Source organism: Spermophilus citellus (genome assembly GCF_964194105.1).
Source record: "Spermophilus citellus genome assembly, contig: SCAFFOLD_290, whole genome shotgun sequence".
NCBI lineage: Eukaryota > Metazoa > Chordata > Mammalia > Rodentia > Sciuridae > Spermophilus > Spermophilus citellus.
In genome coordinates, this window is record NW_027673071.1 from 185,556 (window position 1) to 209,670 (window position 24,115).

General features: G+C 46.4%; 1 protein-coding gene across 2 annotated transcripts; it reads right to left on the bottom strand.

Moving 5' to 3' along the window:
* Positions 1–1,441: 1,441 nt before the first annotated feature.
* LOC308640161 (MAU2 chromatid cohesion factor homolog) lies at positions 1,442–19,057 on the bottom strand. 2 transcript variants are annotated; one of them, XM_081312173.1, is made up of 15 exons: positions 18,967–19,057; positions 15,929–15,956; positions 15,404–15,559; positions 14,161–14,307; positions 13,995–14,085; positions 11,435–11,538; positions 10,764–10,841; positions 10,393–10,458; positions 8,966–9,049; positions 8,056–8,105; positions 7,749–7,826; positions 7,466–7,577; positions 2,675–2,765; positions 1,886–2,013; positions 1,442–1,577 (listed from the first exon to the last, which is right to left on the bottom strand). In XM_081312173.1, the coding sequence occupies exons 2-15, from the start codon at positions 15,929–15,931 to the stop codon at positions 1,503–1,505; spliced, it is 1,263 nt and encodes a 420-aa protein (XP_081168299.1). In that variant the 5' UTR covers positions 15,932–15,956; positions 18,967–19,057; the 3' UTR covers positions 1,442–1,502. The 2 variants fall into 2 exon arrangements, with proteins under 2 accessions (XP_081168299.1, XP_081168298.1); XM_081312172.1 differs by having other exon boundaries at positions 8,963–9,049.
* Between the last annotated feature and the right edge of the window lie 5,058 nt (positions 19,058–24,115).

Genomic DNA, 24,115 nt, shown 5'->3' on the forward strand with positions numbered 1-24,115 from the left:
AGTGCCATACCTTCTTCTACTGGCATCACTGAGAGGCACAAGGCTCCTTCTGGTAACTCAGGGATGGAAGGTCCTCTCAGGACACCCTCCACCAGCCCTGTCGCTCTGATCAGCTTTGCCTCTGACCTAGAGAGCAGCCTGGCTGTGGGTGGTGGCCCAGCAAGTGATGGGGCTATTGATGATCTGCCTGTAGCCAAGGCACGCCAAGGCCTCGGAACCCTGAATAATCTAATGTCCCTTCAGCCAGATACCAATGCTGTAAGCAGTCTTCATGAAGCAAGGGTGATGAGACCTGGAAGCCCACCATCCCATGGCAGGAAGATGCTCCCAGGTGCTGAAAGCCAGAGGGGTGCAGTTATCTTTGTGCCTGCTACCACCATTCCCAGTGCCACCAAACACTGGGGCACCTTCCTGATTATCAAAGAAAAGAGCATAAACCCAAGCACTGCTGTCTGGGTTTGGCTCAGGAAGAGGCTTCAGTGCCATCCCCCAGGGCCCAGTGGGGATGAGGGTGGGGTTACGAGGCTGAGCCACTGCCCACAAATTCCTCTGCAGAAAAGGCCACAGAGCTGCCAGGAAGAAGACCTCTCTGACCCGTGTGAGGGGGAGCTTCTGCCCCACACCTGAATTGGGCTCAAGAGGTGGTCTCAAATCTGGGCAAGCGCCCCTCTCCCCTGCTTACTGCTTCTCCACAGCAACACAACAGGGGAAATGCAGGGGTCTCAGCTTTGAGAATCTCTCTCTCTCTCTCACACGTACACACACACACACACACACACACACACACACACACACACACGAGCACACACCACAAGGCGTGGGGGTGACTCCAGTCAAGGTGCAGATGATTGGAAGCTGAGTTTTCAGGTCCCTGAGGGCCCCTGACTATAGGCCCTGGCTGTCAGAGCAATAGATGCCGGAGAGAAAGGCAAGCTGGGAGAAGCACTGGGATTTGTGCTTTGTCCCATATGTGGGCCATTGCTTCTTCCCTCTGAAATACGGCCAGAAACTGGTGTCTTGCCTCTGGGCTCTGGAAGGTGCTTTGAGAGAAGACGACACACTTCAGCCCCTGCCCAGCATCAAGGCGATGACCCCGAGGTACTGCCCATCCTGGCACATGGGATCAGGAGCTGGCTAGGGTCTGTGCCCCATTCCCCAACCAGACACTCTCCGCAGGTGTGACTCAGATGTGGAAGCAGGCCTGGTAGTTGAAGTCCACTTTTAAGGATGGCTCTAGAAAGTCAGTTCCAACATCCCACCTGTGAGCCTTAGCACCAGGGGCTCCTGGCACAAGGCAGGGCTGGCCAGCTGTCCCTTTTAGGAGGGCAGGAACTGGCCCACACACTCCCCAGGACTAGGAAGCTCTTAGAGACAGTTGGGGAAGAAACCTGGGAAACCCAAGTGAGCGTGCCTCCAGAAGAGCTCAACTGCCATCTGGGTGGAAGTCGGGGACACAGGGCCCAACAGAGGCCCTAGGAGCTGGGAAGTCCCCTCCAGGGGCCTCACAGGAGGCTGGCCAGGCTGGTGTTGGGTCCATTCTGAGCTTGGAACTGCACGGGGGGTGGGCCATCTGTCCACTGTAGGAAGGAGAGGACACAGGTGGGTGAGGTGCCACAGAATCTTCCTAGGGAGAGTCTGGAACGCAGTTCCCTAGAGCTGATCACCTAGCCAGGACCTCTGTCCTCCACACCCGAGTCTGTGGGCTCCCTGCATCACTCCCTGGGGAGTGGGTGCCCATAGCAGTCTCCCTCATCAGAGGCATCTCCTGACTGAGTTAGAGCTTATGACAGTGAAAAGAAAAACAGCCATACACGCCCTTTCCTCCCCCAGGTGGGTGAGCCTGCCCGAGGGGCCCTCCACCTTCAGCCCTCCCTTGTGTCCGCACCGTGATGAGGTTGTGCTCAGGGAGGCTGCAGGCCTCGATGTGGTCTTGGAGCAGCTGCTGTGAGAAGTTCTGATGCATCTGGGCAGCTTCGTGGGAATCCATGGCATTCCCGCAGGCTTTGTTCAGGTCTGAGGGTGGGACACATGTCATCTGAGATCCTAAAACTATTCAGGGATATCAAAGCCCATGTGCCACCCTCACTCATGGGGTAGACAGGGCTGGACAGGTGGTGAAGGCTGAATGGCCAGTTATTTGCCAGCCCTTGGGCACGTGAAAGCCTGCTAGAGGACACCCAATGCCCAACCTGTGGCCCAGCAAGCTCAAACATGACCCAATACCTGCCCTGAGCCTCCCCCCAGGACCCTTGGTGAGTCTCAAAATCTGTTTCCTCTATATATAAGTAAGGTGCTGCAGTCACACTGACTGATACCTGCTGAGCACCTTCCCTGCACCCAGGACTGGTCCACCTGACAGGGATGACAAATGTTTGCATTCAGAGGGAAAGAACCAAGGCCAAGAGGGCCACGGGTCATATCCCTGATCAGTCAACCAGAGATCATGTTCCATCCTCATAGGTCCTGAGGAGACCAAACAAGACCCTGCATTTACCTGATGCCTTAAACTGTCCCAGATACACTGCCCTCAAACAGGGTCCCCTGGAGAAGCGTGCCCTACTCATACTAGATCTGGGGCCATGGTCTGAGCAGATGAGTAGGGCTTCATCAGCTGTGTTCATCTCTAGGGAGGGCCAGGCCAGAGCTGAGGAGGAGGAGTGGCTTCTGTACTCACCTCTCAGCAGGGCCGATGACCACAGCTGCACCGACATGTCCGGGATCTTGCTGGCCAGGTGCATGGCGGGCACCACCATGTTATTACTCTCCTGTCAATGAAGAGCAGCTGAGGGGGGACTGAGGGGCTGGTGGCAGGTACAGCTGGGCCCCACCTACCAAACCCTGCTCTGTTTGTGCTCTTGCTGCTGCCTGGCAAACTCCTATTCTAACCTCTGAGCCCAGCTAAAATGACCTTCTCTGAAGTACTCCTTGTCTATTTTATAAATAACACTGCCTTTGTTCCTGGCTGTGTATGCATTTCCTCATACATGCACAGTCAACAGTAGGCCACTCTGTGTGCCTTTCTTTCCAATGGAGAAAGATACTGAGGCCAGTCAGCTCTGAACCCACATTAAGAAAGGGAGACTCATTCAGGCATCCCTGAACCTAGAAGGGCAGCCAGCAGCCTGCCCAAGGGGCTGCACCAGTAGCACTGTCGGTTGGCAAGCAGGAAGTTTGTCTTTGACACAGGAGTCTGGGTTTTAGAGAGGCTGCTGCAGACATGTGGGGCTCTGTGGGTGCCAGGATGTGTGAGACTTCTGACTCAAAATTCTTTATGTAATAGCCTGGTGTTGACCCTACTTAGGAGCCCCAATATCTCCATGATGAGTCTGGAAGAGCCCTGTGAAGTCTATCAGGTGCCATGTCCCTGTCCCCATGATGAGGGCCTAGAACTACTGGATGGGCTTGTACTATATAGCCTACATGGTGTCTAGCTAAGGATTGAGTGCTGATGGTCTCAGGATGAGGCTGGGAGAACTCTCTGTGCAACAGCTACCAACAGCCCATGGAATATGTGTCATATACCAAGACATACAAAGCATCAAACCCAATCCCATATGCAGATGCTAACACACAATAAGGAGAGGAGGGAAGAATATCAGTGGATTAGACAAAGGGGAATGAAGGGAAGGCAGAGGAGACGGGAATAGGAAAGGCAGTAGAATGAATCAGACATAACTGTTCTATGGTCATATATGAATACACAACCAGTGAAACTCCACATCATGTAAAACCACAAGAATGGAAAATTATTTTCCATGTATGTATGATATGTCAAAATATACTCTAATGTCATGTACATCTAAAAACAACAAATAAAAAAAAAGATAGAAAAAAAAACCCACAAAAATCTCAATCCCCAAGACCCAGCTTTCATATGATGATACTTGGGCTGGGATATTCTTTTTTTGGAAGACCAGGGATTAAACCCAGAGGCACTTAACCACTAAACCACATCTCCAGCCCCACTCCCCCCCCTTTTTAAAAAAAAACTTTGAGACAGGGTTTCACTAAATTACTAGGGCCTTGCTAAACTGCTGAGGCTGGTCTCAAACTTATGATCCTCCTGCCCAGTTGCTGGGATTACAGGCATGTGCCACCATACCCAGCTTATGTAGGGATATTCTATCTTAAGATAAAAAAGCCTATCAACTCCACACTGTCACAGAGTACACCTTGAACATGAATTCCAGGTAAGCCCGAAAGGTTTTAAAAATTTAGCTAAGGGGCTGGGGTTATAGCTCAGTGGTAATAGCGCTTGCCTAGCATGTGTGAAGCACTGGGTTCGATCCTCAGCACCACATAAAAATAAATAAATAAAATAAAGGTACTATGTCCATCTACAATTAAAAAGAAAAAAATTAGCTAAACTCTCTTGCAAACTCAACAATTATGGCAAAAAAACTGCTCTCCCCTAGTCCTGAGGTACTGGTGAGTGGATGATAGCCAGGCTGGGCTGTCTGTGGACACTTGGGTCCTCTGACCGCTGACAGAAAGAACAGGCCTCCCTCAGCTCTCCTGGGCAAGGCTCCTGATGCTGGCTTGGGGTGGCCTTATAAAAATCAGTCTTTTTTGGGGCTGGGGATGTGGCTCAAGTGGTAGCGCGCTTGCCTGACATGCGTGCGGCCTGGGTTCGATCCTCAGCACCACATACAAACAAAGATGTTGTGTCTGCCGAAAACTAAAAAATAAATATTTTAAAACAAAATTTCCTCTCTCTCTCTAAAAAAAAAGAAATTAGTCTTTTTTTTTTGGTACTAAGGATTAAACTCTCTTATTTTGGTATTAAGGATTAAATGCTGAATTAACTGTTGAGGTATATCACCACCCTTTTTATATTTTTTTGAGACAGGCTCTTGCTAAATTGCTGAGACTGGCTTTGAACTTGGGATCCTCCTGCCTCAGCTTTCCGAGCTGCTGGGATTATAGGCATGTGTAAATGAACCCAACTAGAAACCAGGTTTTTTTTTTAGAGAGAGAGAGAGAGAGAGAGAGAGAAAGAAAATTTTAATATTTATATTTCAGTTTTCGGCAGACACAACATCTTTGTATGTGGTGCTGAGGATCGAACCCGGGCCGCACGCATGCCAGGCGAGCGTGCTACTGCTTGAGCCATATCCCCAGCCCCTTTATTTTATTTTTATGTGGTGCTGAGGATCGAACCCAGAGCCTTGCACATGCTAAAAAAGCGCTCTACCACTGAGCCACAACCCCAGCCTCCAACACCCCCCCCCCGCCTGACCATTCTTATCCTGCACTTCTTCTACTCAGGTCCTTAAGGCTGATGCCTCCATGGATACCCACAGCCCTGACCTCATAGAGCTGGCTTTGCTGTGTCTGGCTGTGAATTCCAGGCCAGGACCTAGGTCTGAGGACCCTGGAGGGTCTATATTACCCCACATGGGCCCAGGCATATAGGGGTCAGTGTGTGGGTTCCCCAGTAAATTGTCAGATACTCTGTGTCACTTGACACAGTCAGAATTGCAGCTAAAGAGCTGCTTCTCCACACTGCCCAGTTCAAGTAGCTTCTGAAACAATGCTCTCCGGGTTCTAATCCTGAGTCTGTAGTTTGGGGCTATGTGAACAGAATCTCTCCATCTGCTATGTGGGATAATCACAGCCACTGTCCTGAGACCTGAGGTGGGATGCCAACACTCAGCAGGGCCTCAGTTGAACACTTCAAGACACACCAAGGTCACTTATGCTGCTCAATGAGGACATGCGACCCTCACTATACTCAGAGGCTATGGGGCAGGTGGAAAGAACGTTCTAGGAGTGCAGCTACACTCACAAGAACAAACCCATAGCTTGTTCTCCTTCAGGGTGGCAACATCCCTAGTGTTGAGGCCATGGGATCATTAAGACCTAAGTTGCAGGGCCCACTGGCCTCAGCAAAGGCTTGCCTCATTGCTTTAGGGAGGGGGATGCACCTAACTCCTTAAGAATATCCACTGTGAGCTGGGTATGGAGATGCATCTCTGTAATCCTAGCAATTCAGGCTGAGGGAGGAGAATCACAAGTTGAAGGGCTACCTGGACAACTTTAGCAAAACCTTGTCTCAAAATAAAATATAAAAAGGGCTGGGGGCATAGCTCAGTGATACAGTGCTTATTTAGTGGATGTGGAGCAAAAACAAAAAACAAAAAAAACAAAACAAGCCTGGTGTTGTGGCTCAGTGGCAGAGCACTTGCCTAGCATGTGCGAGGCTCTGAGTTCGATTCTCAGCACCATATATAAATAAATGAATAAAATAAAGATCCATCAGCATCTAAAAAAGCATTAAAAAAAAGCTTCTGATAGGTATGAAGACAGGTGAGATTAAAAAAAATTGCAAAAAAGATTTAAAAAATTGCAAAAAATCCTAACAAACAAAAAAAGGGGATGGTTGTGGTGGCGCACGCCTGTAATCCCAGCAACCTGGGAGGCTGAGGCAGTAGGATCACAAGTTCAAATCCTGCCTTAGCAATTTAGCAAGACCCTAAGCAACTTAGAGAGACAAGGTCTCAATATAAAAAAAGGGTTAGGGATGTGGCTCAGTGGTTAAGCATTCCTGGGTTCAATTCCTGGTACCAAAAATAAACAAACAAACAGAAACCCCAACAAACCAAGGAGGTAGGCAATGGAAATGGCTGGATGTGGATGACAAATTTTATTCTCTCTGCCTCTCAGGCTTTTCATTCATTAATTAATTTTTTTGGTGTGTTATGGGAGATTGAACCCAGGGATTCACACATGAGAGGCAAATGCCCTACCACTGACCTACACTCCTAGTTCTCTCAGCCTTTTACAATGAACATATTTTCTTTTTCTTCTTTTTTGGTACCAGGGAATGAACCAATGGGGGTGCTCGTGGCACTATTTCCCCAGCTCTTTTTATTTTCTGAGACAGGGTGTCCCTAAGTTACTTAAGGCCTCACTAAGTTGCTGAGACTGTCCTTGAACTTGTGATCTTCCTGTCTTGGCCTCCTGCATTGCTGGGATTACAGGCATGTGCCACCATACCCGGCAAGCATACTTTATAGAATGGGAAAATATCTTTAATAAAAATTAAAAGTCCTAAGAGGTCACATGGGTGACAATAGGCAACATCCAGATACAGGAATCTCATCAAAGACTGCTGGCTTGGGGCAGGTACACCCCAGGTGTTCACTGTGCCCCAAGGGACAGTGTGTGCTGGGTAGACAGAATCCACAGAAGTCTGGTTGAGAGAAGGCATCTCTTTGGCAATAGGCCTGTCCATCCCTTAGGTATCAACAAATAGGAGAGGGAAACTGCTACTACCCGTGACAGCTCAGGGCAGCCTCACAGGTCTAGTATTCAGCTCCTCATAGCTTTAGGAGTGGTGCCAGTACAATGCAGTCTAACAAAATGTGCTCATCCAGGTCATACGTTTGGAAACATTGTGCTATATGATGGTGCTTCCCCATTCTGTCCAAGCCCCAACCCTGGGTCCAGGCCAGGAACTCACCCTGTGGTTCCCCAGCACATAGAAGATGTGGCTCAGGAGCACAAGGGAGCAGGCTGTGAGTCGGTTCAGGTCCTCTGCATTGGACATCTTCAGAGTTTCTCGCAGAAATCGTCTACACAAGGGGAACATGGATATTGACACCCTGTAGCGACATCTTTTAGACAAGAGGCAGTGGCAGCCTAAAGAGGGCACTGGGTCTAGTGGGGGCCTGGGTCAAGGCTGTGGGATGGAGAGGAATAAACTGAGGATACAGTCCATCCACCAACCTCTGCTCTGTACTCACTTGGCCTCATTGTAGCGACCCTGGAAGAAGGAGAAGAGCCCACGCACATAGAAAGCCGCTGCTCGGAGGCAATGTGAGCTGTGGGGAGAACACAGTGTCACCTACAGGTGGTTTTTGTGAAAGAACTGATTATTCAAAGGGAGTATGTTTGTGTGGGATCTCCAAGAGCCCTCCAATACAGTCTAGAAGGATGGGGTGCATAGAGGTGCCAGAATGAATGAGACAGTCTAGGGTCCCAGAGAACTCACATTACCCAAAGAGCAGAGGGCCTAAAACAACCTGGGAAGGGGCACCTGCAACTGCTCACCTGACAGGAAAGCTGTGGTCTGGATTTATCCTCTCCAATAAACTGTACAGCTATGGACAGAAAACATTAGTTAGAAGCCAGGTAGGGCAGAAAACAGGCAATCAGGGGCTTCTATGTCATATTCCAACCCCTCGTCTGGCCCTCAGACAACCCTATTAGCTGCTTCCTGACTGCTACTGGGGCTGGGGCTGGGCTTTCTGCTCCCTGTAGCCTGATAAACCACCCGGAATCTGGGAGGTCAACTCTTTTTGCAGACAAGCCTTAACTAGAACGAAGGCTGTGGGAGTGAAGAGAATCTGGGACACTTTGAAGGAGGACCCTAGGAATGACTATATAAGATTTAAGGATAAGAGGAGTGGGGTGTATTGTAGGGTTAAGGGGGGGATGGTGGGAGGAATTTAACTCATGTAAATAATGTCTGGGAAGACCATGTGAGGGTACTAGGCCTATGAGGATAGCCCTGGGCACCTCCACCCAACTCAATAGCTGATGAATGACCGGACTCTTCGGGATTCAATCAGCTGAGGCTGGGGCATGGAGACACCCTATAGGCAAAGCACACATGACTGCCCTAGATACAACTGCTCAGGACAGGGCCCTAAGGCCTGCCTGAAATTCTAAAGCAGACAGCTTAGGCTATGAGACATTGGATTTTTTATATGGAATTTAATAAAGCATAGTTCATTTTCAACAGTGAGAAGTGTTACATATCTCTGGGAATGCTTTGTCCCAAACCTGACCTCCCCCAACCACAGCCACTAGTCCAGCCTGTGTGCCTCTCAGGATGGGAGCTATCCCCATGCCAAAAGGTAAATACCCTGGGGTTTACTGAAACCAAATAAGAGAAATAAGACCCCAAAGAAGAGAACTGAGAGAAAGGATACCAAACATGAAGCATGTCACCTACTACCTCTTGGTGTCTATTTCCTTCCCGTATATACACACTCGCCAGGTTGGTCACTATGAAGGCCCACAGCTCCTGGTGGTTGGTGAGCTGGAATAGGAGATAGGAACATTAAGGATCCAGGTCATATGCTGTTATGTCATACTGGGGTCCACTTGGGGTCACAGCCACCCAAAAGTTCCATAGCTTTTGGAAAGCTCCATGGCTATTTTGGAAATTTCATCCCCCACCCCCACAATTTCAGACACTGACCTCCTATATCCAAGAATAGCACAGTCATTAACTCTTTTCATTATAAATCCCTTACTAACTTTATGGGACATTTACAAAAGAGAGAGAGAGAGAGAGAGAGAGAGAGAGAGAGAGAGAGAGAGAGAGAGAAACCACCCTGACACCCTGATCCCTTTCTCAGTACGTGTTACATTTTGGTACATCTTCTGTTTGTCTCTCGGGACTGAGACTCAGGTGGCCTCTCCATCTACACAATGGCTAGTGACCTCTGGGTTGTAGTCAGTGCATGCTGACAGGCACAAGCTGGTCTTGGGGAGACTGCTCTCCACTGGGGGAGCTACTGGCCCCAAAAGGCTGGAAGATGAGTGAAGTTGTGTCAGAGACCAGAGATGGTACTGATGGCTAGGGGTGGTCCCTAGCTCTTCTTGGGAACCAATCTAAACAGCCCAAACAGTGCCCAGACCCTGCCTCCCAATGGGGCTGGGCAAGTGCCTCTAGGCAAGAGGGAACCCAGTAGCACATATCCTGCCTACAAGATTCTGGCAGACTGAGGAGGTCCAGAGTTTTCTGAAACATGCAAGACAATTCAAAAAGATTCAGAAGGGCTGGGGTTGTGGCTCAGTGGAAGAGCGCTCGCCTAGCACGTGCGATGGGAGCTGGGTTCAATCCTCAGCACCACATAAAAATAAATAAACAAAATAAAGGTATTGTGTACAATTAAGAAATAAATATTAAAAAAAGAAAAAAAGAAAAAAAACAAGGTTCAGAGAAGAAATGATTGGGTTATGAGAGCCTTAACCCAATGGGTGAATTAACCCCCTGAAAGGGATTAACTGAGTGGTAACTGAAGTGGTAGGGTGTGGCCAGAGGAAGTGGGACTTGGGGGCATGGCTTTGGGGGTATATATTTGTATCTGGAGAGTGGAGCTTCTCTGTTTCCTGATCACCATGTAAGCTGCTTCTCTCTGCCACACTCTTCCACCATTATGTCCTGCCTCACCTTGAGCTCTGAGGAACGGAGTCAGCTGTCCATGGACTCAGATCTCTGAAACTGTGAGCCCCCAAATAAACCTTTCCTCCTCTATAGTTGTGAAGGTTGGGTCTTTCAGTTGCAGCAGCGAAAAAGTTGACTGAAACAGACTACTCCCAACTTCTTATACAGAAATGTTGCCCACACCGAGGAGGGAAGAGGTGGCCCCTTACCCGCAGGGCAGTGGTGAACTGTGCTTCCGCATTGTCCATGCAGTTGACAGATACGCAGTACAAACCCTGGAAGAAGAAGGTGATGTGATGGGGTGGTCCTCAGGGGGCTCCCATGGCTGCATCCAGCAGCCGTGACAAATGACTCAAATGAACCAGCTGCATTTGGGCTCTACCCTGACGAAGAAGCAAAAAGGTAAAGCACTTGCTATTGTCATGCCAGACCTCGGACAACTATAAACTCAGGGAGATGCTCAACAGAACAAAGCTCACTAGGAACATTCCAGATACTGCCTGGGGTGGTGTCATGGAAATGTTCAAGATCCTATCAGGATGGTGCTGGGGCATTGTTCAATATCCTGGAGGGTACTTACCAGCAGTGTGTGTAGCTGTGCTGCATGGTTGGAGAAGAGTCGGGGAGATTGCTGGCACAGTTGGCAGACCTGGGAGATCTGTAGGAGGGAGCATATTAGGGTTACAGGCCCATAACCTGGGACCTGCTTCTGAGCAGCACTGGAAAACAACCCTAAAGATAACAGGTATGATTGCATCTTGCCTTCCAGACTGGAACAGAGCCCCAGAGGATGTACCCACCATAAGGGCAAAACGTGGTTCTGACTCCCTGTGGATGGCGACCCTTATCTGTGACCCACCTTCTTTGTCTGTTAAAACATATGTCTTGCCTGTAATGTACCTTTACCCTAGAGCCTTCTTAGGAAGGTGGGCATTGCAGATTATGAACCCTGGAGCAGGATGGGGGTATGAGCATCATTATGGGGAGCCCTAAATTCCTGTACATCATGAACAACATTTTCTGGGTATGCAAATTATAGGGAGAGGGTTTTCATATTAGTTCTCCAGACAAGTGTGTGTACAAGAGTACAAACTGCTGAGTGATAGTGAGATGACACAATGGGATGTCCTGCTAATACAAATTGAGAAAATGTACAGATCTCAAACTCTAACACCTGCTCCTTGGCCTTCCCAACCCATAAGTGCATATGTGTGTGTGTGGGTGCACACATGTATTCCCCCCCAGCCCTACCTCCTGTAGTGCAGTAGCCTTGTGGCCTGTGACGAGCCGGCACATGATGATATGCTCCAGCAGGATCACTTGGAAAGAGGACAGGATGGGGCTGCAGTCGAGCACTGGGGGCAGGGGAAGAGTTAGGAGTGAGCAGACACGAGAGGCTGAAAGCGTCCCAGGGAGGCACTGACTCCAGTCCTGCCTCCTATCACGCTGCTCTGATATCCTTACTTTGCCCAAGTAAGGGAGCTCATCTCCTTGTTCAGAAGAGGAAATGTAGTCCAAGCTAGGAGTTGATAGTGAGAGTGTATTAAAAGTAAGAAATCTTGCCAGGCACATGCCCATAATCTCAGCAGCTTGGGAGGCTGAGGCAGGAGGGTCATGAGTTCAAAGTTTTGAACTTAGCAAGGCTCTACGCAACTAGTGAGACTCTGTTTCCAAATAAAAATATGATAAGGTCTGAGAAATGTGGCTCACTGGTTAAGCATGTTGGGTTTAATCTCTAGTACCAAACAAATAAACAAAAAACTCCAAGAGGACTGCAATTTCAAGGCCAGTCTCAGCAACTTAGGGACAGCCTACATAACTCAGCAGGACTTTATCTCAAAATAAAAAATTAAAAGCAGGGGCTGTAGCTCAGGGGTAGAGTGCCTGCCTTGCACATGTGAGGCACTGGGTTCAATACTCAGCACTGCATAACAATAAATAAATGATGGGCTGGGGATGTGGCTCAAGCAGTAGCACGCTCGCCTGGCATGCGTGGGGCCCAGGTTCGATCCTCAGCACCACATACAAACAAAGATGTTGTGTCCGCCAAAACTAAAAAATGAATATTAAAAAATTCTCTCTTTAAATAAATAAATAAATAAATGAAAAAATATCGTGTCCATCTACACCAAAAAAAAAAAAAAAAGGCTGGAGATGTGGCTCAGTGTTAAGCACCTCTGGTTTTAATCCCTAGCATCAAAATAAATAAATGAGTGAATGAATAAATGAATTTTGGCTGGGTGTGTACACAGTGGCAAGGTATGTGCTTAGCATGCACCAGGCCTTGGGGTTTGGGGTAGGAAGTGACTTTTGATGGAGCATGGTGGCATGTGCATGTAGCCCTAGCTACTCAAGAAGCTAAGACAAGATGAATACATAAGCTGGAAACTTAAGGTCAGTCTGGGCAATACAGCAAGATTCTGTCTTGTTAAAAAAAAAGGCCTAGGGCTAGGGATGTGGCTCAAGTGGTAAAGCGCTCGCCTGGCATGCATGGGGCGCTGGGTTCGATTCCCAGCACCACATACAAAAAATAAAGATGTTGTGTTCACCAAAAACTAAAAAATAAATATTAAAAAAAAGGCCTAGAATGATTTATCTTTAATATATTATCACCCGTCAATAGGTGCTCAAGGGCATTTTGGACAAGGTGGTTCTAGTATCGAAGTTGCCTTGAATCTTTTTATTTTATTTTTAATTATAGATGGACTCAATACCTTTAATCCATTTATTATTATTATTTTTTTATGTGGTGCTGAGGATTGAACCCAGTGTCCTCCAACATGTGCTAGGTGAGCTCCCCACCACTGAGACACAACCCCTGTCCTGTTGACTTGAATCTTTAGGCTGTGTAACAGGGTCTCAGAAGTGGCAAGGACCCTAGGAAGCTCCTGGCAGCATTGCGCAGCTATCCTTCTGTTAGAACCAAATGGTGAAATCTTTTCCTAGCACAGACACAGGGAAAGAGAATCATAGTCCCTTTGGGTTTTGTTGTTTCTTAGTTCTGAAGACTCTTCTCCCAGTGGTACTCAGGAGGACATAGGAAGCAAATGAGCAGATTTATGGGGATTGTGGGCTAGCCACACATACTGGGGGCTCTGGGTTGATGCTACACTAATATCCTGTTCCCAAAGGATGGACTAAATAGCTCAACATCTGTAATTCACAATCCACAACCTCCAAAGACCTTGCCACAGGTCAGTGAGAGCCAAGTTGTAATTGCAGCTTTACCCTGAGTGTGTCCATGTCACAAAATTGATAACAAGTGGCACCATTACCTTTCTTTTTCTTTTTCTTTTTTTTTTTTTTGGTGCCAGGGATTGAACTCAGGGCACTCAACCACTAAGCCTTATCCCCAGTCCTATTTTGTATTTTATTTAGAGAGAGAGTCTCACTGAGTTGCTAAGCGCCTCGCCATTGATGGGGCTGGCTTGGAACTCGAGATCCTTCTATCTCAGCCTCCCAATCTGCTGGGATTACAAGTGTGCACCACTGCCCTGGCACACCCCTATTTTTCTTGACTGAGCAACACTGTACTGGCAAGTATTGAGTGGGGCCCTGCTAACTCACATGGCCACTCTGTATAGTTGGAATGGACAGGACAGAGATGGAATGAGGCCCTGGCCAGTCAGGGGCTTCCCCTTGATCTTAAGCTTGTTCTGCTCTGCTCTCATGTTGGCTGCAGGCATCTGCCATGGTGAGTGAAAGACCCGATCTGCCAACTAGAGACTGCTGCTGTGATGGATCAGTAAGATCCAGCATGGGTGGCACCATGTTGAGCCTCCCACCAGGGGGCGCTGTGAGTCCAACTTACTCTTGAGCTTCTCCAGCTGCATGAGGGCCTTGTCTGTGTACTTCTGTGCCTTCTCCAGGTAGCCCGCCTGCATGGAGTGCATCACTGTCACCTAGCAAGAAGACCAGCAAGCAGAGGTCAATGGGGTCCTCTCCTTGTCCCTAACCTAGGACCAGATGGAACTCACCAGGTAGACAAGCACACACATGTGCTCCTTGGGTAGCCAGTGGAAGAGGTCAGCAGGGTTGCTGGGCAGGATCTCATCATCATGAAGTGTGGAGATGGTCTGAATGCACTGCTGCAGCTGCTTCAGGCATGGCTTCACACTCTTCACCTGTGGGAGCATGCAGGTGGCACCCATGCTTAAGAGTCTGCCCATTCCCACCTTGCCACCCTTGGCTTCTTCTATTAGGAGTGTCCACTGTCCCCTTCTGCCCTATCTACCTCCTGCAGGAAGTCCCCCTTTCCCAGGGATTAGCTGGGTTGAGTATGGGGTAGGGACGCATATTTGGTAGGTAGCTTTTGGGCATGGGAATTAGCCTCCAGTGTCCAGGAGTCCCTCCAGCACTGCAGCTCTTACTAAATGGCTTGTCTGCACTAGGTACCCTGTCCTGAGGTCACACTGGGTATCTGGATGGCCCTCAGTATCCACTGAAAATGGTGGCTGTAATTTGCTGAGCAAGGAGCTCAGTCCAATGGGCAAAGGTAGACACTGATAGAGGGAACTGAGGAAGCCTCTAACTAATGAGAGGACCACTTGGTACTTTCTAGGACTCTCACTACTGTCAGTCTCCACCTGAGGCCTCCTTAGAGAGGCCCCGCCTGTGGTAGGTCCATGGAGGTAGGGGGTAGAACTGAAGTACATAGGTAGTTCACACCCCCAAAAAGGTTTGAGATGGTCACACAAGCACAGGTACAGGTGCTCAAACAAAGCCTCTCCTCAACCACACCAGTACTACTGAGTTGAGTCTTGGTTATGGCTGGCATTAGTCCCTAAACCTCACAAAGCCATCATCTGCTGGGGAAAGGGATGGACAAACACTGTGAGCAACTGTTCTAGAGCAGTTGCTAGGGTGTACTCTCATAGATCTCTCAATTGGCCCTTAAAGGGCTCTAACTGTTTATGTACTGAGTGAATGTGTGTGAGTTCATTCATCATTACTCCTGAGTGAGGGCAGGGCCATTGGGATAGACCCTGTTTACAGAGCACTCTCTGCTTGTAGAGACACACCAGAAAGATGATGGCGCCAGCAGGTGTGCCAGAGCAGGATGGGGTTTTGTGTGCATGTGCGCACATGGCAGAATGATAGACCTTCTGAGTATCAGGGTGATGACAATGCTACCACAGTCCAAGGCCCACATTCCATTTGCTGCTTGCACTCATCCATGCCACTCTCCAGAAGAGCCCTCCTGTGAGAGGCACCACACACCTGCCCAGCATCCAGGTAGTGGGTCACCTGGAGCACCAGGAAGAAGACTCGCAGTGATTCCTTCTGGATGGGGTTCCCCTGCCAGTTCTCCATGATCTGTCCACACAGGGTCAGCAGTGGGTGTACTTCTTGCAACTTGCGCTCCATCAGCAGCAGCTGGGGAAAGAAAGGTACAAGCACTGTATTTCAGTGTTTATAGGAGCCCTCATGGATGCAGAGCTCCCCAACCACCTACTATGGGACATTACCACCACCCCAGGGAGCAAAGCCAGGTTGAAAGAAACCCTCGTCAGGCTCCTTCCTCAGCATAAATTCCACAACCTGGAACCAGAGTTTCAACTCTGAACCCCATAAGAGCACACAGCCCTCACCCTGAGGTTGCTTGCCATTTCTAAGAGTCTGGGCAGCTGAGGGGCCAAATCATGGAGAGTGGGTGGGATGTATGCAGACCCTGTGTGTGGGGGGGTCAGGCCTCACTTCCACAACATGGGCTACACTGGATTCTCCTGCCCAGCATCAACTTACCATCCCCTTGCTGAGCAGGAACAGCGCCCTGGAAAACAGAGATAAGTCAGATCTTTGAGGGGCCAGGATCTTCCTAGAATAACTAACTAGCTGCCCAAATGCTCAAGGGACCTAATGGGCTGATTTGGGGGTAGTTAAGTGGATGACAATAAACAGTCTCCAGTGAGGTTTGTCTTATTTGCAAGACAGCTGCATTTTGTCCAATTCTATCTTCATTAACATTTTTGCACAGCTTTGACAAAGTCCAGAAGACCACGTTCCAGGCAGGGTGGAAGATGGCACACTTACTATCATCTATCTCAATGTTGTGACACAGCAAACAGTGGGCCTGGAAGGAGGGAACACACAGGGTAAGAGCAAGTTGGGACTCCTCAATGCCCCACTGTCTTGTCTGTGACACAGGCAAAGCCCCCCATTAGGTTCCTCTCAGGGTTAAGAGGACAACTCAGAAAGGCTCAGGCATATCAGCAGCCTCATCTCTATCCTTAGAAGGTTTCTATTGCCTCTCTATCCTTCTACTTTTTCTCCCTTTCTTTCTTTTACTGTACTAGGGATCAAACTCAGGGCCTCATGCATGCTAGGTAAGCATACTGCCACTGAGCAACATCCCCAATCCTTTTTATTTTTTTTAAAGAGAGAGAGAATTTTTTTTAATATTTATTTTTTAGTTATTGGCGGACACAACATCTTTGTTTGTATGTGGTGCTAAGTATCGAACCTGGGCCGCACGCATGCCAGGCGAGCTCGCTACCGCTTGAGCCACATCCCCAGCCCCTCCTTTTTATTTTAAAACAGGAGTCTCATTAAGTTGCTCAAACTTGTGATTCTTCAGCCTCTCAAGTAGCTGAAATCATGGGTGTTCACCACTGTGTCCAGCTCTTTCTAAAAGAGCATTTACAGCTGTTCCTAGCCACAAGTGATAAGATAAGCACTGTAAAGAAAGTTTAGCAGACAGCCAGGGTGCTCTTCCCCACCTCAGCTCCAAAGGTGCCTCTTTGCATTGGCATTAGGGCTGAGAGGATCCTGGATTTAGGGCTGGGGGTGTGGCGCAGTGGTAGGCCACTTGACTAAGCATGCATGAGGCCCTGGGTTCCATTCCCAGAACTGCAAAAAAACAAACAAACAAACAAAAAAAAAACAAACAAAAAAAAAACAAAACAAAAAAAAACAAAACAAAAAACAAAAAACCCCAAACCACAAAAAAGCAGCTGTAATAGCCATGCCCATAAGCCCTGTTTTGTTTTAATAGTAAACATTTGTCTTCCCAGTTTTCTCAGGGTCCTTATATACTATGGCCAAGACCCTATGAAGTAGGCATTATTCTCTCATTTTAAATGTGAGGAAACTATGACAGGAGGTCAAGTAACAGAGTGGGGACATGCACCAGGGAGTGTATTTCCCTTGCCTAAACACTGTCCTGTTTCGTTGTTCTCTCACCTCCTGCACACTCTAGGATTAAGCTTTTTTTAAATTACAGAAAATAGTTCATGTAGGTCCCCATGTTTTCACACAGAAAATGCAGAGTCTAGGAGGCCCTATGTTGCTGACACAAGGCTTTGAGCCAGGGGACCTGTAAGCACTGAACCTTGGTGGGTGTCCACCAGGCCACTCAGCACAAACCATGTGAAACTAAACTGTGTGCCCAAGAAGGCTTGTCTGGGCAATGCTCACAATTGAATGTTTTCTGTGATCAGCTGTTCCTCAGAGGGTGGCTTTGAGATTTGCTGAAAAAACCCAGAGCCCAACAGCCTGGCATGTCACCACAGACTCAGCTATAGTAGAAAAATGTAGGGGACAGGGAGGGTCTAGAATATGGTGCCCTTAAGTCAACCAGTGTAACCACCATCAACCCAGGACAGGGCAGCCAAGTGATGGTTCTGAATACTTCGACAGTGTCCCAGTGATAAGAACAGCCTGCAGGGAGCTTCCTGGTACCTGGAGGGTCTAGAAAGTCTACAGCCTAGCCTCAGAATACGTGCACATGGGTCAAGAAGGTCTCCAGTGTGGGCATTTTCCAGAATCCCAACATGTTTGCACACAATAAGAGCACTGCTGTATGGAGCCACTACTAAATAGGATTCTTCTATATTGGGGAAAGAGGAAGCCCTAACCGAGGGTACAAAGGGAATGATGATGGTGTCTGGCCCCTAACTCTTGAACAACAGTCCATGCAATTTTGCACATAACATGATCTTGATGTCCCTTCCTTGACATAAACAGTGGCTTAATCTGCTTCCTGTTCTTTTTTTGTTGTTGTTAATATTTTTATTTTATAGTTGTAGTTGGACCCAACAACTTTATTTTTTTATTTTTATTTTTTTTTAAAGAGAGAGGAGAGGGTGAGGGAGGGAGGGAGGGAGGGGGAGGAGAGAGAGAGAGAGAGAGAGAGAGAGAGAGAGAGAGAGAGATTTATTTATTATTTATTTTAGTTCTTGGCGGACACAACATCTTTGTTGGTATGTGGTGCTGAGGATCGAACCCGGGCCGCACGCATGCCAGGCGAGCGCGCTACCACTTGAGCCACATCCCCAGCACAAGGACCCAACAACTTTATTTCACTTGTTTATTTTTTTATGTGGTGCTGAGGATTGAACCCAGGGTCCTGCACGTGCAAGGCAAGTGCTCTACCGTTGAGCCACAACCCCAGCCCTGCCTCCTGTTCTTGATCCACAGATTTCTCAGTGGCCTGAGCAGGTGAAGTCGTCTATAGTCTGTGCTGTGCATGCCCCGTGCCACTCAGGGTGCATCTTTGCAATAAAGAGCAATAGTTAAGCATATTGTGTGAGCACTTGTTATTTCAAAATATGCTGGAAATGTATAAGTGCCAACTCTGTAGACAATTTCAGCTGTCTCTCAGCCCTATCCAGTTTTTTTTTTTACTTTATAAACCACAGGATAAAACGCATCTCATTGTACCGTTAACTTGCTTATCTCTTATTATGCAAAAGGATGGGCTTTTTTTTTTCCACACTAAAATCCTATTTGTGCTCAGGAATAAAATGGCTAAGCCAGACGGGAGGGGTGGAATGGGTGCCTACCGTGTGTACTCGGATCCCACCACCCTGGCGTATTCGGCCCCTACACCCAGAAGGTCACATGCTGACACCAAGTCCTTCTCAAGTGTGTGCAGTTGCTAAAAAGAAGAGAAAGAACAATGACAGCTGCTACCAAATCTGTGTTCTACAGAGCCTGGCCTTCCTGTTTTGCTTTATCAAGTCAATATTAATTGCTCTGAGTACAGGCCTCTACCCTACCTATAGTATACAGCATTTAAACTTAATGGGGTATAGAACCAGTAGTTCATTCTCATGAGCACAGACCTCCCAAGGTCCTGTGAGTGTCCAAGGTAAGAAAGTCTGGGTGCTTCCTGGGTCTCCTGAGGAGGGCATCTGTGGTGTGCTCTGAGGCTGATGAGGAACTCCTTCAAGGCAAGCATCTAGCCTTAACTGCTGAAAATCCAAAAGCCTCAAAAGGCTGAAAGTCACCTGCAGGTTTACACTTTAGAGCACAGGTTCCTCCTCACTATGCATATAACTCTGTGATCTTGGCTGAGTGACTCAAAGCATAGCTTACTTCTCTTTTTGTTAACAGGCACAATTGTGTGTGGGAAGATTAAAGGAGATAGTGTGTGGGGGGGGACCCTCTCAGTCAGTGCCTTAAAAGAGGTGTCAAGTGAATCAGCTCAGGAGTAGGTTCTGTATATGATTATGGAACCCCTTCTTGCCATTCAGCCCCCAGCCTGCCAGAAGGTGGTTTCTGGAACTGGATCTGCCCAGCACTACCTGAGATAAGCCTCCCCAGGGTATTCACCAATAAGGAAACTGAGGCACTCGGTACTTTACTATGTGATCCATTTGTTTCGGGATTGCTGCTATATCACATTCCTACCAGCTTGGTGGCTTTGAACCGCATATTTATTGGTGTATAGTCTGTGAGCTAGAACCCCAACACAGGTTTCACCTGGCTAAAATCTAAGTTTTGGCAGGCTGGGTTCCTTTCTGCAGACTTAGGGATTGGATCCCTTTCCTCACTCCCCACTTTATCCCCTCAAGAGTCTGCATGTGCTCTTTGGCTCTTGGTCTTCTTCCATCTTCAAATCCACCAAAAGCAGATATGTCCCCATTGAATCACTCTGAGTCTTCTGAGTCTCTGGTGTCTTTTTTTTCAATTTTAAGGCCTCTTTTGATTACACTGGGCCCACTCTGATCTTCAGAATAAGGTCATCCCCCTCTGGATGCCTTCAACTTTACTGCATAAGGTAGCACGGTCACAAGATCCAGGTATTAGGAACTGTGGTTTTTTGGAGGGCAGTAATTCTGCCTACCATATTCAAATGCAGCACATTGGCTCATCTATTCATCAGGGGATGGAAATTGGTCCTGCTTCCACATTTTTGGATATCATGCGTAACACATTTTTATATATCACATATATATGCTCCAATTTTTCTAGCATGTATCACATGTAATAGCTGGGTAATACACTAACTTTGTATTTAACTTTTTGAGAACTTCCATTTCTCCAAAGTCATAATTATTTTATTTTTGCAACAGCAAATTTTGAAGCTTCCAGTTTCTCTACATCCTCACCAACATTTACTAATTCGTTTCTCTTTCATTGAAGCAATCCTTTATTATTATTATTATTATTATTATTATTATTATTATTATTATTATTATTATTGTCTAAATGGTAACTCCCCCCCCATTTTGCATGTAATTCAGAATTTATTGGAAAATGGTTTTCTTTTTTTTTTGGTCTTTATTTATTGGTTGTTCACAACATTACAAAGCTCTTGACATATCATATTTCATACATTAGATTCAAGTGGGTTATGAACTCCCAATTTTACCCCAAATGCAGATTGCAGAATCACGTCGGTTACACATCCACAATTTTACATAATGCCCTATTAGTAACTGTTGTATTCTGCTACCTTTCCTATCCTACTATCCCCCTCCCCTTCCCTCACATCTTCTCTCTCTACTCCATCTACTGTAATTCATTTCTCTCCTTGTTTATTTTCCCATTCCCCTCACAACCTCTTATATGTAATTTTGTATAGCAATGAGGGTCTCCCTTCATTTCCATGCAATTTCCCTTTTCTCTCTCTGTCCCTCCCATCTCATGTCTCTGTTTAAAGTTAATCTTTTCTTCCTGCTCTCCCTCCCTACTCTGTTCATAGTTGCTCTCATTATATCAAAGAAGACATTTGGTATTTGTTTTTTTAGGGATTGGCTAGCTTCACTAAGCATAATCTGCTCTAGTGCCATCCATTTCCCTGCAAATTCCATGATTTTGTCATTTTTAGTGCTGCATAATATTCCATGGTATATAAATGCCACATTTTTTTATCCATTCATCTATTGAAGGGCATCTGGGTTGGTTCCACAGTCTAGCTATTGTGAATTGTGCTGCTATGAACATCGATGTGGCAGTATCCCTGTAGCATGCTCTTTTAAGGTCTTCAGGGAATAGTCCGAGAAGGGCAATAGCAGGGTCAAATGGTGGTTCCATTCCCATCTTTCCCAGGAGTCTCCAAACTGCTTTCCAAATTGGCCGCACCAATTTGCAGTCCCACCAGCAATGTACTAGTGTACCCTTTTCTCCACATCCTCGCCAGCACTTGTTGTTGTTTGACTTCATAGTGGCTGCCAATCTTACTGGAGTGAGATGGTATCTTAGGGTGGTTTTGATTTGCATTTCCCTGACTGCTAGAGATGGTGAGCATTTTTTCATGTGCTTGTTGATTGATTGTATATCCTCCTCTGAGAAGTGTCTGTTCAGGGTCCTTGGCCCATTTGTTGATTGGGTTATTTGTTATCTTATTGTCTAATTTTTTGAGTTCTTTGTATACTCTGGATATTAGGGCTCTATCTGAAGTGTGAGGAGTAAAAATTTGTTCCCAAGATGTAGGCTCCCTATTTACCTCTCTTATTGTTTCTCTTGCTGAGAAAAAACTTTTTAGTTTAAGTAAGTCCCATTTGTTGATTCTTGTTATTAACTCTTGTGCTATGGGTGTCCTATTAAGGAATTTGGAGCCCGACCCCACAATATGTAGACCGGAGCCAACTTTTTCTTTTATCAGACGCAAGTCTCTGATTTGATATCAAGCTCCTTGATCCATTTTGAGTTAACTTTTGTGCATGGCGAGAGAAAGGGATTCAGTTTCATTTTGTTGCATATGGATTTCCAGTTTTCCCAACACCATTTGTTGAAGATGCTATCCTTCCTCCATTGCATGCTTTTAGCCCCTTTATCAAATATAAGATAGTTATAACTTTGTGGATTAGTCTCTGTATCCTCTATTCTATACCATTGGTCCACCCGCCTGTTTTGGTACCGGTACCATGCTGTTTTTGTCACTATTGCTCTGTAATATAGTTTGAAATCTGGTATTGCTATACTGCCTGATTCACACTTCCTGTTTAGAATTGCTTTTGCTATTCTGGGTCTTTTATTTTTCCATATGAATTTCATGATTGATTTATCTTTTTCTACAAGAAATGCTGTTGGGATTTTGATTGGCATTGCATTAAACCTATAGAGAACTTTTGGTAATATCGCCATTTTGATAATGTTAGTTCTGCCTATCCATGAACAGGGTATATTTTTCCATTTTCTAAGATCTTCTTCTACTACTCTCTTTAGGGTTCTGTAGTTTTCATTGTATAAATCTTTCACCTCTTTTGTTAGGTTGATTCCCAGGTATTTTATTTTTTTGAGGATATTGTGAATGGAGTGTTTTTCCTCATTTCCCTTTCAGAAGTTTTGTTGCTGATATACAGAAATGCCTTTGATTTATGCATGTTGATTTTATATCCTGCCACTTTGCTGAATTCATTTATTAGTTCTAGTAGTTTCTTTGTAGATCCTTTTGGGTCTTCTAGGTATAGAATAATGTTGTCCGCAAATAGTGATAATTTAAGTTCTTCTTTTCCTATTTTTATGCCTTTAATTTCTTTTGTCTGTCTAATTGCTCTGGCTAGTATTTCTTTTTTTTTTTTTTAAGAGAGAGTGAAAGAGGAGAGAGAGTGAGAGAGAGAGAGAATTTTTTTTAATATTTATTTTTTAGTTCTCAGCGGATACAACGTCTTTGTTGGTATGTGGTGCTGAGGATCGAACCCGGGCCGCACGCATGCCAGGCGAGCGCGCTACCCCTTGAGCCACGTCCCCAGCCCATCTGGCTAGTATTTCAAGGACTAAATTAAATAGAAGTGGTGAGAGAGGGCATCCCTGTCTTGTTCCAGATTTTAGAGGGAATGCCTTCAACTTTTGTCCATTCAGAATGATGGTAGCCTGAGGCTTAGCATAGACAGCTTTTACAATGTCAAGGTAAGTTCCTGTTATCCCTAGTTTTTCTAATGTTTTGAACATAAAGGGATGCTGTACTTTGTTGAATGTTTTCTCTGCATCTATCGAGATGATCATATGGTTCTTATCTTTAAGTCTATTGATGTGGTGAATAACATTTATTGATTTCCGTATATTGAACCATCCTTGCATCCCAGGGATGAATCCTACTTGATCATGGTGCACAATTTTTTTGATGTGTTTTTGTATTCGATTTGCCAGAATTTTATTGAGGATTTTTGCATCTAGGTTCATTAGAGATATTGGTCTGTAGTTTTCTTTCTTTTAGGTGTCTTTGTCTGGTTTCGGAATCGGTGATGTTGGCCTCATAGAATGAATTTGGAAGAGCTCCCTCTTTTTCTATTTCCTGAAATAACTTGAAAAGTATTGGTATTAATTCTTCTTTAAAGGTTTTGTAAAACTCTGCTGTATACCCATCCGGTCTTGGGCTTTTCTTGGTTGGTAGTCTTTTGATTTATTCTTCTATTTCATCCATTGATATTGGTCTGTTCAAATTGTGTGTATCCTCCTGACTCAGTCTGGGCAAATCATATGACTTAAGAAATTTATTGATGTCTTCACTATCTTCTATTTTAATGGAATATTGGTTTTCAAAATAATTTCTAATTGTCTTCTGTATTTCTGTAGCATCTGTTGTGGGTCCTCACTGTGTGACAAATATAGCAGGAATGCAGGTATTGGGGCCGCCTGGATGTGTCTGGGTAGTCTCCTTCCATGGCCCAGTACACATGTGCAGTCCAGGCTGCTTCTGGGGGCCAGCCTATGCACACATACACGTGTGCTCACATGTGCACCCACAGGCCTCCAGCTCTC

What these genes read in the sequence shown, in the direction of transcription:
- LOC308640161 (XM_081312172.1), bottom strand. An exon ending in GCAGCTGGAGAAGCTCAAGA is followed by an intron (nt 11,539 to 13,994) that starts GTAAGTTGGACT and finishes CCCTGCCCCCAG; the next exon opens with TGCTCGACTGCAGCCCCATC. An exon ending in GTCATCGGCCCTGCTGAGAG is followed by an intron (nt 2,014 to 2,674) that starts GTGAGTACAGAA and finishes TCCCACCCTCAG; the next exon opens with ACCTGAACAAAGCCTGCGGG.